This window comes from Heterodontus francisci, chromosome 5 (genome assembly GCF_036365525.1).
Source record: "Heterodontus francisci isolate sHetFra1 chromosome 5, sHetFra1.hap1, whole genome shotgun sequence".
NCBI lineage: Eukaryota > Metazoa > Chordata > Chondrichthyes > Heterodontiformes > Heterodontidae > Heterodontus > Heterodontus francisci.
The window spans coordinates 6,764,958-6,781,879 of record NC_090375.1 but is presented as its reverse complement, the minus strand read 5'-3'; the positions used below and the strand labels follow the sequence as shown (position 1 = coordinate 6,781,879).

The 16,922-nt window shown below is 46.2% G+C and overlaps 2 protein-coding genes across 7 annotated transcripts in view; one reads left to right on the top strand and one right to left on the bottom strand.

Moving 5' to 3' along the window:
• The window catches only part of abcb8 (ATP-binding cassette, sub-family B (MDR/TAP), member 8), a 143,318-nt gene extending 134,596 nt beyond the window's left edge, over positions 1-8,722 (bottom strand). For all 3 annotated transcript variants that reach the window (XM_068031058.1, XM_068031059.1, XM_068031060.1), the window contains exon 1: positions 8,511-8,722. In XM_068031058.1, the coding sequence (XP_067887159.1) occupies positions 8,511-8,620 (110 nt within the window). In that variant the 5' untranslated portion in view covers positions 8,621-8,722. The remainder of the gene's footprint in view (positions 1-8,510) is intronic.
• atg9b (autophagy related 9B) overlaps positions 8,528-16,922 on the top strand; it is a 175,859-nt gene continuing 167,464 nt past the window's right edge. Inside the window, exon 1 of one of the 4 annotated variants that reach the window (XM_068031055.1) lies at positions 8,528-8,611. The gene's annotated coding sequence lies outside the window, so the exon portion shown is untranslated. Of the gene's footprint in view, positions 8,741-8,891; positions 10,421-16,922 lie in introns of those variants that run through there. The other 3 variants (XM_068031056.1, XM_068031057.1, XM_068031054.1) reach the window with 3 other exon arrangements.

Below are 16,922 nucleotides of genomic sequence, written 5' to 3'. Positions count from 1 at the left end.
CAAAACTAAGAGGGAATGTAAGTTGTGGGAAGGATGCAAAGAGGTTTCAAGGGGATTTGGACAGGCTAAGTGAATGGGCAAGAACATGGCAGATGGAATATAATGTTCTTCTTCTTTGGCCTCCTTATCTCGAGAGACAATGAATAAGCGCCTGGAGGTGGTCAGTGGTTTGTGAAGCAGCGTCTGGAGTGGCTATAAAGGCCAATTCTAGAGTGACAGGCTCTTCCACAGGTGCTGCAGAAAAATTTGTTTGTCGGGGCTGTTACACAGTTGGCTCTCCCCTTGCGCCTCTGTCTTTTTTCCTGCCAACTGCTAAGTCTCTTCGACTCGCCACATTTTAGCCCCGTCTTTACGGCTGCCCGCCAGCTCTGGCGAACGCTGGCAACTGACTCCCACGACTTGTGATCAATGTCACAGGATTTCATGTCGTGTTTGCAGACATCTTTAAAGCGGAGACATGGACGGCCGGTGGGTCTGATACCAGTGGCGAGCTCGCTGTACAATGTGTCTTTGGGGATCCTGCCATCTTCCATGCGGCTCACATGGCCAAGCCATCTCAAGTGCCGCTGACTCAGTAGTGTGTACAAGCTGGGGATATTGGCCGCCTCGAGGACTTCTGTGTTGGAGATATAGTCCTGCCACCTGATGCCAAGTATTCTCCGGAGGCAGCGAAGATGGAATGAATTGAGACGTCGCTCTTGGCTGACATACATGGTCCAGGCCTCCCTGCCATAGAGCAAGGTACTGAGGACACAGGCTTGATACACTTGGACTTTTGTGTTCCGTGTCAGTGCGCCATTTTCCCACACTCTCTTGGCCAGTCTGGACATAGCAGTGGAAGCCTTTCTCATGCACTTGTTGATTTCTGCATCTAGAGACAGGTTACTGGTGATAGTTGAGCCTAGGTAGGTGAACTCTTGAACCACTTCCAGAGCGTGGTTGCCAATATTGATGGATGGAGCATTTCTGACGTCCTGCCCCATGATGTTCGTTTTCTTGAGGCTGATGGTTAGGCCAAATTCATTGCAGGCAGCCGCAAACCTGTCGATGAGACTCTGCAGGCACTCTTCAGTGTGAGATGTTAAAGCAGCATCGTCAGCAAAGAGGAGTTCCCTAATGGGGACTTTCCGTACTTTGGACTTCGCTCTTAGACGGGCAAGGTTGAACAACCTCCCACCTGATCTTGTGTGGAGGAAAATTCCTTCTTCAGAGGACTTGACGCATGTGAAAGCAGCAGGGAGAAGAAAATCCCAAAAAGTGTGGGTGCGAGAACACAGCTCTGTTTCACGCCACTCAGGATAGGAAAGGGCTCTGATGAAGAGCCACCATGTTGAATTGTGCCTTTCATATTGTCATGGAATGAGGTGATGATACTTAGTAGCTTTGGTGGACATCCAATCTTTTCTAGTGGTCTGAAGAGACCACGTCTGCTGACGAGGTCAAAGGCTTTGGTGAGATCAATGAAAGTAACGTAGAGGGGCGTCTGTTGTTCACGGCATTACACAAATCAACGATTCTCGGAAGACCGCCATCATTAACAACGAGCTCAGTAGACTCAATGTAGACATTGCAGCACTTCAGGACACTCGCCTCCCCGCAAGTGGATCTCTAGCAGAGCAAGACTACACCTTCTTCTGGCAGGGCAGGGATCCTGAAGAACCAAGACAGCATGGAGTGGGCTTCGCCATCAGAAACTCCTTGCTCAGCATGATAGAGCCTCCCTCATATGGCTCGGAACGCATACTGTCCATCCGACTGCTCACCACTCTGGTCCAGTACACCTCCTCAGCATCTATGCTCCAACACTCTGCTCCCCACCTGAATCTAAAGATCAGTTCTACGAGGAACTCCATAACATCATTAGCAGCATCCCCAACACCGAACACCTATTCCTGCTGGGGGACTTTAATGCCAGGGTTGGGGCCGACCATGACTCATGGCCCTCCTGCCTGGGCGCTATGGCGTTGGAAGGATGAATGAGAACGGGCAGAGACTGCTTGAGTTGTGTACCTATCATAACCTCTGCATCACCAACTCATTCTTTCACACTAAACCCTGTCACCAGGTTTAATGGAGGCACCCAAGATCACGTCGTTGGCACCAGCTAGACCTCATTGTCACAAGGCGAGCCGCCTTAAACAGTGTTCAAATCACACGCAGCTTCCACAGTGCGGACTGTGACACCGACCACTCCCTGGTGTGCAGCAAGGTTAGACTCAGACCAAAGAAGTTGCATCATTCCAAGCAGAAGGGCCACCCGTGCATCAACACGAGCAGAATTTCTCACCCACAGCTGTTACAAAACTTTCTAAATTCACTTGTAACAGCCCTTCAAAACACTCCCACAGGGGATGCTGAGACCAAGTGGGCCCACATCAGAGACGCCATCTATGAGTCAGCTTTGACCACCTACGGCAAAAGTGCGAAGAGAAATGCAGACTGGTTTCAATCTCATAATGAAGAGCTGGAACCTGTCATAGCCGCTAAGCGCATTGCACTGTTGAACTACAAGAAAGCCCCCAGCGATTTAACATCCGCAGCACTTAAAGCAGCCAGAAGCACTGCACAAAGAACAGCCAGGCGCTGCGCAAATGACTACTGGCAACACCTATGCAGTCATATTCAGCTGGCCTCAGACACCGGAAACATCAGAGGAATGTATGATGGCATGAAGAGAGCTCTTGGGCCAACCATCAAGAAGATCGCCCCCCTCAAATCTAAATCAGGGGACATAATCACTGACCAACACAAACAAATGGACCGCTGAGTTGAGCACTACCTAGAACTGTACTCCAGGGAGAATGCTGTCATTGAGACTGCCCTCAATGCAGCCCAGCCTCTACCAGTCATGGATGAGCTGGACATACAGCCAACAAAATCGGAACTCAGTGATGCCATTGATTCTCTAGCCAGTGGAAAAGCCCCTGAGAAGGACAGCATTACCCCTGAAATAATCAAGAGTGCCAAGCCTGCTATACTCTCAGCACTACATGAACTGCTATGCCTGTGCTGGGACGAGGGAGCAGTACCCCAGGACATGCGCGATGCCAATATCTTCACCCTCTATAAAAACAAAGGTGACCGCGGTGACTGCAACAACTACCGTGGAATCTCCCTGCTCAGCATAGTGGGGAAAGTCTTTGCTCGAGTCGCTCTGAACAGGCTCCAGAAGCTGGCCGAGCGCGTCTACCCTGAGGCACAGTGTGGCTTTCGTGCAGAGAGATCGACCGTTGACATGCTGTTCTCCCTTCGTCAGATACAGGAGAATATAATGTGAATAAGTGTGAAGTGATCCACTTTGGAAGAGAAAACAGAAAGGCAGAGTATTTCTTAAATGATGAGAGGTTGGGAAGTGTTGATGTCCAAAGAGACCTGGGTTCCCTTATTCATGAGTCATTAAAAGCTTATATGCAGGTGCAGCAAGCAATTAAGAAGGCAAGTTGTATAAGAACAAAGAACAAAGAAAATTACAGCACAGGAACAGGCCCTTCGGCCCTCCAAGCCTACGCCGATCCAAATCCTCTATCTAAACCTGTCGCCTATTTTCTAAGGGTCTGTACCTCTTTACTTCCTGCCCATTCATGTATCTGTCTAGATACATCTTAAAAGACGCTATCGTGTCCGCGTCTACCACCTCCGCTGGCAATGCGTTCCATGCACCCACCACCCTCTGCGTAAAGAACTTTCCACGCATATCCCCCCTAAACTTTTCCCCTTTAACTTTGAACTCGTGTCCCCTTGTAATTGAATCCCCCACTCTGGGAAAAAGCTTCTTGCTATCCACCCTGTCTATACCTCTCATGATTTTGTACACCTCAATCAGGTCCCCCCTCAACCTCCGTCTTTCTAATGAAAATAATCCTAATCTACTCAACCTCTCTTCATAGCTAGCGCCCTCCATACCAGGCAACATCCTGGTGAACCTCCTCTGCACCCTCTCCAAAGCATCCACATCCTTTTGGTAATGTGGCGACCAGAACTGCACGCAGTATTCCAAATGTGGCCGAACCAAAGTCCTATACAACTGTAACATGACCTGCCAACTCTTGTACTCAATACCCCGTCCGATGAAGGAAAGCATGCCGTATGCCTTCTTGACCACTCTATTTACCTGCGTTGCCACCTTCAGGGAACAATGGACCTGAACACCCAAATCTCTCTGTACATCAATTTTCCCCAGGACTTTTCCATTTACTGTATAGTTCACTCTTGAATTGGATCTTCCAAAATGCATCACCTCGCATTTGCCCTGATTGAACTCCATCTGCCATTTCTCTGCCCAACTCTCCAATCAATCTATATTCTGCTGAATTCTCTGACAGTCCCCTTCATTATCTGCTACTCCACCAATCTTAGTGTCGTCTGCAAACTTGCTAATCAGACCACCTATACTTTCCTCCAAATCATTTATGTATATCACAAACAACAGTGGTCCCAGCACGGATCCCTGTGGAACACCACTGGTCACACGTCTCCATTTTGAGAAACTCCCTTCCACTGCTACTCTCTGTCTCCTGTTGCCCAGCCAGTTTTTTATCCATCTAGCTAGTACACCTTGGACCCCATGCGCCTTCACTTTCTCCATCAGCCTACCATGGGGAACCTTATCAAACGCCTTACTGAAGTCCATGTATACGACATCTACAGCCCTTCCCTCATCAATCAACTTTGTCACTTCCTCAAAGAATGCTATTAAGTTGGTAAGACATGACCTTCCCTGCACAAAACCATGTTGCCTATCACTGATAAGCCCATTTTCTTCCAGATGGGAATAGATCCTATCCCTCAGTATCTTCTCCAGCAGCTTCCCTACCACTGACGTCAGGCTCACCGGTCTATAATTACCTGGATTATCCCTGCTACCCTTCTTAAACAAGGGGACAACATTAGCAATATGTTGGCCTTCATTGCAAGGAATTTGAGTACAGGAGTAAAGATCAATTGCTTCAATTGTATAAAGCCTTGAGACCGCACCTGGAGTATTGTGTACAGTTTTGGTTCTCCTTATCAAAGGAAGGATATACTTGCCATAGAGGGAGTGCAACGGAGGTTCACCAGACTATTCCTGGGATGGCAGGATTGTCTTATCAGGAGAGATTGCAAAAACTGGGCCTGTATTCTCGAGAGTTTCGAAGAATGACAGGTGATCTCATTGAAACTTACAAAATTCTTACAGGGTGTGACAGGGTGGCTGTGGAATTGAATGTTTCCTCTGGCTGGTGAGTCTAGAACCAGGGGATACAGTCTCAGAATAAGGGGCAGGCATAAGCCCATTTTCTTCCAAATGGGAATAGATCCTATCCCTCAGTATCTTCTCCAGCAGCTTCCCTACCACTGACGTCAGGCTCACCGGTCTATAATTACCTGGATTATCCCTGCTACCCTTCTTAAACAAGGGGACAACATTAGCAATTCTCCAGTCCTCCAGGACCTCACCCGTGTTTAAGGATGCTGCAAAGATATCTGTTAAGGCCCCAGCTATTTCCCTCTCGCTTCCCACAGTAACCTGGGATAGATCCCATCCGGACCTGGGGACTTGTCCACCTTAATGCCTTTTAGAATACCCAACATTTCCTCCCTCCTTATGCCGACTTGACCTAGAGTAATCAAACATCTATTCCTAACCTCAACATCCGTCATGTCCCTCTCCTCGGTGAAAACCGATGCAAAGTACTCGTTTAGAATCTCACCCATTTTCTCTGACTCCACGCATAATCTTCCTCCTTTGTCCTTGAGTGGGCCAATCCTTTCTCTAGTTACCCTCTTGCTCCTTATATATGAATAAAAGGCTTTGGGATTTTCCTTAACCCTGTTTGCTAAAGATATTTCATGACCCCTTTTAGCCCTCTTAATTCCTCGTTTCAGATCGGTCCTACATTCCCGATATTCTTCCAAAGCTTCGTCTTTCTTCAGCCGCCTAGACCTTATGTATGCTTCCTTTTTCCTCTTAGCTAGTTTCACAATTTCACCTTGTCATCCATGGTTCCCTAATCTTGCCATTTCTATCCCTCATTTTCACAGGAACATGTCTCTCCTGCACGCTAATCAACCTCTCTTTATAAGCCTCCCACATATCAAATGTGGATTTATCTTCAAAAAGCTGCTCCCAATCTACATTCCCCAGCTCCTGCCGAATTTTAGTATAGTTGGCCTTCCCCCAATTTAGCACTCTTCCTTTAGGACCACTCTCGTCTTTGTCCATGAGTATTCTAAAACTTACGGAATTGTGATCACTATTCCCAAAGTAGTCCCCTACTGAAACTTCAACCACCTGGCCGGGCTCATTCCCCAACACCAGGTCCAGTATGGCCCCTATATAGGAAGCTTTAACTTGTTAATTGAAGAGGAAAATTTGGGAAAGATAAGCATGGAGCTGGATGGCAAAGACATGGGTAAGGAGCCATAAATGAAAGGCATTCACCTTTTGTTAAAGGCCTTGGGAAGACCAAGAGTTGGATCTACGACTGTGCTTATGGTCAGAATGGTGGACCGCTTTTTTGAGGAGAACATTGGTTATGGCAAGGGAACAGTGTTAGAGCAAATGGAGCCATTTATGATGTTAGGAAACAACAAGGTAAGAAGTTGTGGGGCGAGGGGGTAAGTGCAGAATGATTGATATCGGCTCAGGGTGGGGATGGGAGAAAGTTTGGGGAGGAGAGGAGCCTGAGGAAAGCTCACAGGTAATCTTAATCTTTGACACAAATGTACATAATCCCTGGGCACTAGTGAAGATAACCTTTGCATTATATGGTATACTTGTGAGGTGTGGTAGTTGCTGCCTTGTTGATATACATACGAACATACTAACATATGAACTAGGAACAGAAGTAGGCTATTCGGCCTCTCGAGCCTGCTCCGCCATTCGAGAAGATCACGGCTGATCTGTTGGTGGACTCAGCTCCACTTTCCTGCCTGCCCCGATACCCTTTGAATCCCTTGTTTGTCAAGAATCTGTCTACCTCTGCCTTAAAAACATTCAATGACCCTGCCTCCACCACTCTCTGGGGAAGAGAGTTCCACAGACTCATGACCCTCTGAGAGAAAAACATTTCTCCTCATCTCTGTCTTAAATGGGAGACCCCTTATTTTTAAACTGTGCCCTCAAGTTTGAGTCTCTCCCACAAGGTGAAAGACCAACATCCTGTCAAGTCCCCTGAGGATCTTACACATTTCAATAAGATCACCTCTCATCCTTCTAAACTCCAACAAATACAGACCCAACCTGTCCAACCTTTCCTCATAAAATAATCCTCTAGTCCCAGGAATCAGTCGAGTGAACCTTTTCTGAACTGCTTCCAATGCAATTATATCCTTTCTTAAGTAAGGAGACCAAAACTGTACACAATACTCTAGATGTGGTCTCACCAATGCCCTGCACAACTGCAGAAAAACATCTCTACTTTTATATTCCATTCCGCTTTCAATAAATGACAACACTGCATTTGCCTCCTTAATCACTTGCTGTACCTGCATAGTAACTTTTTGTGTTTTGTGTACAAGGACACCCAGATCTCTCTGCATCTCAGAGTTCTGCAATCTTTCTCCGTTGAAATAATATGTTGCTTTTCTATTTTTCTGGCTAAAGTGGACAAGTTCACATTTTCCCACATTATATATGGAATCTAGTTCTGCTGGACTGATCAAGGTTGGAACAAGTAGTTGCCTTGATTATTTGGTTTGGGACATTGCAATGGTATATCCATCTGCTTTGGAATCAAGTGCTAACCTAATGATTTGTATTGAGATCAGGGACTGCCATGTTGATCTGGTTTGGGATCTGATGTTGCTGTGTTGATCAGGTTTGGGATCTGGTGCTGCCAGTGTTCTAGTTTGTGATCTGGTGCTGCTAGTAATCTGGTGTGTGATCTGGTAAAACTGTGGTGATCATGTTTGGTATCTGGGCCTGCCACATCGACCTAGTTTAATGACCTGGGACTGTCACGGTAATCTGGTGCTGCCATGTTGACCTTGTTCACATGTATGAGATCTGGTGCTGCCATACAAACATACGAGTTAGGAGGAGGAGTAGGCCACTCGGCACTTGGAGCCTGCTCCGCCATTCAATAAGTTCATGGCTGATCTGATTACTCCACATTTCCACCTACCCCCGATAACCTTCCACCCTCATGGTGATCAGGTTTGGGATTTGGTGCAGCCACAGTGATCTGGTGTGTAATATGGTCCTGTGAGTGATCTGGTGTGATCGTGGTAATCAGGGTTGGGATCTGGGGCTGTCACGTTAACCTGCTTTATGATCTGGTGCTGCCATATTGACCTGGTTTCGGATTTGGTGCTACCATGGTGATCAGGTTTGGGATCTGGCGCTGATATTGATTTGGTGCTGATGCCCCTTTTAACTGAGAGCAAAGTACGCAGAACCTGCCGAAGTGGCCGTTGGGAGTTGTAGTTCCCGCTCACTGCACCTTCCGATTGGACTGAATACTTCTGGTGAGGCGGCGAAACTACAAGTCCCAGCCTGCCCCGCGGAGCGTCAACCCGGCTTCTCCTACCTGCCGCTGTCAGTGATGATCCTCCCGCCGGGTTCCGGCAGAGTGTGCACGGAGCGGATGAGGAAAAATCCGCGGGCTTTCGCACCGCTTCTCAAACACAGGTGAAGCATCGCAGATAATATTAACAGAAAGGAGCCGGGTTCAATTCTTGCGGGCTCTGCTCAGCTCCGTTTCCCCAGCAACGCGGGCAGCGCCATCTTTAATCCCACCCACAATCCGCAGCGCGGAAGGTTTGTTTTTAATGAATTATTTTTATTGTTGGGGGAGTTGTTTTTAAGCCTTAGATCGCCTCAGTGAACGCGCTATGCGCCGGGGAGGAAGACGAGACGATGGTGGTTTGTTTTAATGTTGTTTCTTTGGTCATGAGGTCACCGTCGAGGTCAGAGGTCGTATCTGTGTGACGTCAGTGGTGAGAGCTGTCAATTGTGTTGGCCAGAGAGAAGGAGAAAGGTATAAGGGATAGAGAGAAAGAGTAACAGGGAGAGAGAAATATACAGGGAGAGCAAGAGAAATGGAGTAAGATACAAGGCAGAGAGAGAGAAATACAATACAGGGAGTGTGAGAGGTTCATATACCAGGGAGGAGTGCTTGGTACATGCGAGAGAGAAAGATAGGCGAGGCTAAGAGAGGAACAGAGTGGGGAGAGAAAAAGGCAGGGAAACCCAAAAGGGAGGCCAAAATTAGAAGAGGAAATCATTTTTAAAAAGATCAGGAGAACAGGCAAAAAAAAAAATCAGAGAGGGAAAAATAACCCAGAGGAATAGGGGAAATCTAAGCAATATAGAAAACACATAAAAGAAAGGAGGGTGAAAACACAGAGATTGAGAGAGCAGAGAAAGAAAATCAGTAGGAGAAATGGTACAGAAAAACAACACAGGAACAGACAGTGAAAAATCAGCATGAAATGTAATCAAGAGGAAAAGCAAATGAGGGGAACGTACAGAAAAATCAACAGTCAAAAGAAACATTAGAGAGAAACAAGTCAGGCTAAGGGAGCCAAGAGACAACACATCAGAGGAGGAGGGAAAGAAAAGGAGAGCCAATAACAAGGAGCAAACAAAATCAGAGGAACAGACAGTGAGCAGTAATGAGACACAGTGCTGACACTACAGGAAAAAAAGAGGCTATAAATCCCAGTGGAAGAATAGAGAGAGCAAAGAGCACAACAAGAACATATAGAAAAACAAACTGAGGGGATTACAGAGGAGGGTGAGAGGGCAAAGCGAAAGGAGTGTGAGGTAAACACCTGACAGATATAAGGACACAAGGAATATAAAAAGGGACATAAATACTGCAAGAGAGACACAGCCAAACATATACAAACAGCAGGAGTGCAGAGACGAGAGAGACAGCAGCAAATACACTGACACAGCGAGATACACCAGGAAGGATCCAGGAACTGTTGGAATACTGCAGAAACCTGGAGCAAGGATTACTGGACATTTACATGCGATTATTAAAGTAACCAGTCGAAAGACAGACACACATCAGGAAAAATATTGAGAACAGAGGAGAAGGAGAGACAAGGAATTGGAAGAGTGAGGGGGATGTAAGAGAGCAGTTGAGACGGAGCACTGAGCTGACAGACAGATCCTCTCATCTCTTGGAGTTGAAATGGGAATAATGGAAAGAGAGAGAGAGCAAAGAATCTCTGCTGTTCATCATTAGGCCACGGAGAAAGAGGCAGAGTGCAGTAGAGACGGAAAAGGATGACATTGTGTTGCAGTTAGATAACAGATAGGGAGAGACAGGCTATGACTACTGGCTCCACAGATTGCTCTGCTTATTGGTTGGTTTAACAAGGGGAAGGCTGAGTTGTTTATTGGGTTGGAGCTTTGATCTGCGAGTAACGGGAACGCAGGAGAGGGGGGGTTACGAGATGTCACTGTCTATCCGAAGAATGACTCAAGGTAAGAAAGAGCCATGTGCGTTTTGTATGTTTTTGTGAAGCGGGTGGGAGAGCCGGAGGTGTACTGTCTTATTAATGTAGAGAAACAGCTGGTGCAGAACATGTCATGAGGCTGTAACGCAATCCAGCATTTCTGCAAGGACATTCTGAAAACAGAGAGGCCGACCTTGGCTGGTCAACACACTCTGCGCAGGGGGAAAATTGCTGTGTGGCTGCCTGGAGACCCACATCCCCGCACACAAGGTACGTGTGCCAGTTCAGAGAGCTGAGCTTGAGGCGACATAAGTGTCTGTCTGTGTGTGTGTGTGTCTGTCTGTGTGTGTCTGTCTGTGTGTGTCTGTCTGTGTGTGTCTGTCTGTGTGTGTCTGTCTGTGTGTGTGTGTGTCTGTCTGTCTGTGTCTGTCTGTCTGTCTGTGTGTCTGTCTGTCTGTCTGTGTGTCTGTCTGTCTGTGTGTGTGTGTGTGTCTGTCTGTGTGTGTGTCTCTGTCTCTGTCTGACTGTCTGTGTCGGTCTGTGTCTGTTTCTGTGTTGCCAACCACAGTCATATAGCTGTGTAGGCTTGCACGTGGAAAGTGGCCACTTAGGCCCAAAACTGGGGAACAGCAAATGCCAGCTCTACCCCAGCGGTACCTATCGCTTTACTTGCTGTCTGTTTCACTTAGCAGTTTGGATCTCTATTTAAATATTTTGTGGTGGAGATTTGCTATTTACTTTGAGTGTTGCACTGAGAAAATGGGACAGGGGAGGAGCATTAGATTCTGGACTGACCACCCTGGCCCCCAATCTGATAATTAAAGGGTTTCATGCCCCTTATTAAGGTACCCCTGAATCCTGGGATTGGATACCTGCTCTGCATGGATTTGAGAGTTGATTTGGTGTCAGTATTAGTGATGGGCTGAGGTACCTGCGGCACAGGGCTCTGCTGTCACTTCCAACTGGGGCAAGAGGTGCATGCAATAGGATGAGATAGTCACTGTGATGATGAAGATTGGCTAAGAGCTATCTCACTTGCAATGCTTACCCCTCATTGCTGAAACCTGCAACCTTTCTAGTTTCCAATACTGCACTTCAAAAATACTTTTATACTTCCGGCTCTTCACAGCTTGTTATTTGCTGTATCTTTATGTTAATTGAGGCATAAGTGGAGGAATTCCCTCCTGAGGCAGTTACACACTGTGAGTGGGCAACACAGCTTTCTGTGACAAGATGGGGGAGCTAGGCTGAATGGCCTCCTTCCTCATTTACTGATCTGTGGGAGAAAAAGCATTCAATGTCAGAAGGTTTTTCAATAACCTGTTCAACAGTGAACTGTCACCACAAATTGAGGTGTAACATACTCCAGATTCTGTACTGTACACAGGGGCAGTATTATCAGGGTAAAGGGGAATATACTCCTGATTCTGTACTGTACACAGGGACAGTATTATCAGGGTAAAGGGGAATATACTCCTGATTCTGTACTGTACACAGGGACAGTATTATCAGGGTAAAGGGGAATATACTCCTGATTCTGTACTGTACACAGGGACAGTGTTGTCAGGGTAAAGGGGAATATACGCTTGATCCTGTACTGTACACAGGGACAGTGTTGTCAGGGTAAAGGGGAATATACTCCAGATTCTGTACTGTACACAGGGACAGTATTATCAGGGTAAAGGGGAATATACTCCTGATTCTGTACTGTACACAGGGACAGTGTTGTCAGGGTAAAGGGGAATATACTCCTGATTCTGTACTGTACACAGGGACAGTGTTGTCAGGGTAATGGGGAATATACTCCTGATTCTGTACTGTACACAGGGACAGTGTTGTCAGGGTAAAGGGGAATATACTCCTGATTCTGTACTGTACACAGAGAATGTTATCAGGGTAAAGGGGAATATACTCCTGATTCTGTACTGTACACAGGGACAGTGTTGTCAGGGTAAAGGGGAATATACCCCTGATTCTGTACTGTACACAGGGACAGTGTTGTCAGGGTAAAGGGGAATATACTCCTGATTCTGTACTGTACACAGGGGCAGTATTATCAGGGTAAAGGGGAATATACTCCTGATTCTGTACTTTACACAGGGACAGTATTATCAGGGTAAAGGGGAATATACTCCTGATTCTGTACTGTACACAGGGACAGTGTTGTCAGGGTAAAGGGGAATATACGCTTGATCCTGTACTGTACACAGGGACAGTGTTGTCAGGGTAAAGGGGAATATACTCCAGATTCTGTACTGTACACAGGGACAGTATTATCAGGGTAAAGGGGAATATACTCCTGATTCTGTACTGTACACAGGGACAGTGTTGTCAGGGTAAAGGGGAATATACTCCTGATTCTGTACTGTACACAGGGACAGTGTTGTCAGGGTAATGGGGAATATACTCCTGATTCTGTACTGTACACAGGGACAGTGTTGTCAGGGTAAAGGGGAATATACTCCTGATTCTGTACTGTACACAGAGAATGTTATCAGGGTAAAGGGGAATATACTCCTGATTCTGTACTGTACACAGGGACAGTGTTGTCAGGGTAAAGGGGAATATACTCCTGATTCTGTACTGTACACAGGGACAGTGTTGTCAGGGTAAAGGGGAATATACTCCTGATTCTGTACTGTACACAGGGACAGTGTTGTCAGGGTAAAGGGGAATATACTCTTGATCCTGTACTGTCCACAGGGACAGTGTTGTCAGGGTAAAGGGGAATATACTCCTGATTCTGTACTTTACACAGGGGCAGTGTTGTCAGGGTATAGGGGAATATACTCCTGATTCTGTACTGTACACAGGGACAGTGTTGTCAGGGTAAAGGGGAATATACTCCTGATTCTGTACTTTACACAGGGGCAGTGTTGTCAGCATAAAGGGGAATATACTCTTGATCCTGTACTGTACACAGACAGTGTTATCAGGGTAAAGGGGAATATACTCTTGATCCTGTAATGTACACAGGGACAGTGTTATCAGGGTAAAGGGGAATATACTCCTGATTCTGTACTGTACACAGGGACAGTGTTATCAGGGTAAAGGGGAATATACTCCTGATTCTGTACTGTACACAGGGACAGTGTTATCAGGGTAAAGGGGAATATACTCCTGATTCTGTACTGTACACAGGGACAGTGTTGTCAGGGTAAAGGGGAATATACTCCTGATTCTGTACTGTACACAGGGACAGTGTAGTCAGGGTAAAGGGGAATATACTCTTGATCCTGTACTGTACACAGGGACAGTGTTGTCAGGGTAAAGGGGAATATACTCCAGATTCTGTACTGTACACAGGGACAGTATTATCAGGGTAAAGGGGAATATACTCCTGATTCTGTACTGTACACAGGGACAGTGTTGTCAGGGTAAAGGGGAATATACTCCTGATTCTGTACTGTACACAGGGACAGTGTTATCAGGGTAAAGGGGAATATACTCCTGATTCTGTACTGTACACAGGGACAGTGTTGTCAGGGTAAAGGGGAATATACTCCTGATTCTGTACTGTACACAGGGACAGTGTTGTCAGGGTAAAGGGGAATATACTCCTGATTCTGTACTGTACACAGGGACAGTGTTGTCAGGGTAAAGGGGAATATACTCTTGATCCTGTACTGTACACAGGGACAGTGTTGTCAGGGTAAAGGGGAATATACTCCTGATTCTGTACTGTACACAGGGACAGTGTTGTCAGGGTAAAGGGGAATATACTCTTGATCCTGTACTGTACACAGGGACAGTGTTGTCAGGGTAAAGGGGAATATACTCTTGATCCTGTACTGTACACAGAGAATGTTATCAGGGTGAAGGGGAATATACACCTGATTCTGTACTGTACACAGATAATGTTATCAGGGTAAAGGGGAATATACTCCTGATTCTGTACTGTACACAGGGGCAGTGTTATCAGGGTAAAGGGGAATATACTCCTGATTCTGTACTGTACGCAGGGGCAGTGTTGTCAGGGTAAAGGGGAATATACTCCTGATTCTGTACTGTACACAGGGACAGTGTTGTCAGGGTAAAGGGGAATATACTCCTGATTCTGTACTGTACACAGGGGCAGTGTTGTCAGGGTAAAGGGGAATATACTCCTGATTCTGTACTGTACACAGAGAATGTTATCAGGGTAAAGGGGAATATACTCCTGATTCTGTACTGTACACAGGGACAGTGTTGTCAGGGTAAAGGGGAATATACTCCTGATTCTGTACTGTACACAGGGACAGTGTTGTCAGGGTAAAGGGGAATATACTCCTGATTCTGTACTGTACACAGGGGCAGTGTTGTCAGGGTAAAGGGGAATATACTCCTGATTCTGTACTGTACACAGAGAATGTTATCAGGGTAAAGGGGAATATACTCTTGATCCTGTACTGTACACAGGGACAGTATTATCAGGGTAAAGGGGAATATACTCCTGATTCTGTACTGTACACAGGGACAGTGTTATCAGGGTAAAGGGGAATATACTCTTGATCCTGTACTGTACCCAGGGGCAGTGTTGTCAGGGTGAAGGGGAATATACTCCTGATTCTGTACTGTACACAGGGACAGTATTATCAGGGTAAAGGGGAATATACTCCTGATTCTGTACTGTACACAGGGACAGTGTTATCAGGGAAAAGGGGAATATACTCCTGATTCTGTACTGTACACAGGGACAGTGTTGTCAGGGAAAAGGGGAATATACTCCTGATTCTGTACTGTACACAGGGACAGTGTTGTCAGGGTAAAGGGGAATATACTCCTGATCCTGTACTGTACACAGGGACAGTGTTATCAGGGTGAAGGGGAATATATTCCTGATTCTGTACTGTACGCAGGGACAGTGTTATCAGGAGTAGAGGGGTAAAATACTGCCGATTCAGTACTGTACCCAGGGGTAGTACTATCAGGAGAAGACAGGTAATATATTCCTGATTCTGTACTGTAGACAGGGACCGTGTTTGCGAGTAAAAGGGTCAGATACTCCCAGATCTGTTCTCCACAAGGCACAGTGTTATCAGATCGTCGTTGAGGCGAATAGGGTCGACTGGCCAAGAGTGACTCATGTTTTCATAAGGAGGCCTGAGATCTGCTGAACGAGATTGACATGTAATTTTTAAGTCATTCAAACATGGGAGCAGACAGCTCAGACCAATTGGAATGAGCTGGTGTTGTTGAGATAATTTCTCTACCTGGTATTTGTGTACTCCATTGTTTTTTTTAAAAACTCCCTTTGAGACAGACCACTCCTCGGGTCTCTTTATTTAAACACTAACTCACACAGCGCTCTCTCCAAATAGTCATCAGAATTGCAAGAAATCACAACACTGACCCTGACCCTTCGGCACCACCAGTTGGTGTTTATCCTCCACCTGAACAATATCCGAATCCCCTGTACCCATCCTGTTCCCATATCCCTTTATCCCCTTTTCCCTCACTCACCTGTCTGACCTGTTGATAAATGTTGACAGCATCTCTGCTTGAAGAAGTAACATGTGTTATGGATAAAGGGGAACTGGTGGATGTATTGTACTTACATTTCCAGAAGACATTTGATAAGGTGCCATATCAAAGGTTATTGCGGAAAATAAAACTCATGGTGTCGGGGGTAACATTGGCATGGATAGAAGATTGGCTAGCTAACAGGAAAGAGTGAGTAGGCATAAATGGGTCATTTTCTGGTTGGCAAGATGTAACGAGAGGCGTGCCACAGGAATCAGTGCTGAGGCCTCAACATTTTACAATTTATATAAATGACTTGGATGAAGGGACTGAAGATATGGTTGCTAAATTTGCTGATGACGCTAAGATAGTTTAGTTTTAGTTTAGAGATACAGCACTGAAACAGGCCCTTCGGCCCACCGAGTCTGTGCCAACCATCAACCACCCATTTATACTAATCCTACACTAATCCCATATTCCTACCACATCCCCACCTGTCCCTATATTTCCCTACCACCTACCTATACTAGGGGCAATTTATAATGGCCAATTAACCTATCAACCTGCAAGTCTTTGGCATGTGGGAGGAAACCGGAGCACCCGGAGGAAACCCACGCAGACACAGGGAGAACTTGCAAACTCCACACAGGCAGTACCCAGAATTGAACCCGGGTCGCTGGAGCTGTGAGGCTGCGGTGCTAACCACTGCGCCACTGTGCCGCCCTAGGTAGGAAAGTAACTTGTGAAGAGGACATAAGGGGGCTACAAAGGGATAGAGATAGGTTACGTGAGTGGGCAAAGACCTGGCAAATGGAGTATAATGTGGAAAAGTGTGAAATTGTCCATTTTGGCAGGGAGAATGAAAAAGAAGCATATTATCTAAATGGTGAGAGATTGCAGAGTTCTGAGATGCAGAGGGATCTGGGTGTCCTCATGCATGAATCACAAAAGGTTAGTATGCAGGTACAGCAAGCAATTAGGAAAGTGAATAGAATGTTACCATTTATCACGAGGGGAATTGAATACAAAAATAAGGAGGTTATGCTTCAGTTATACAAGGCATTCGTGAGACCACATCTGGAGTACTG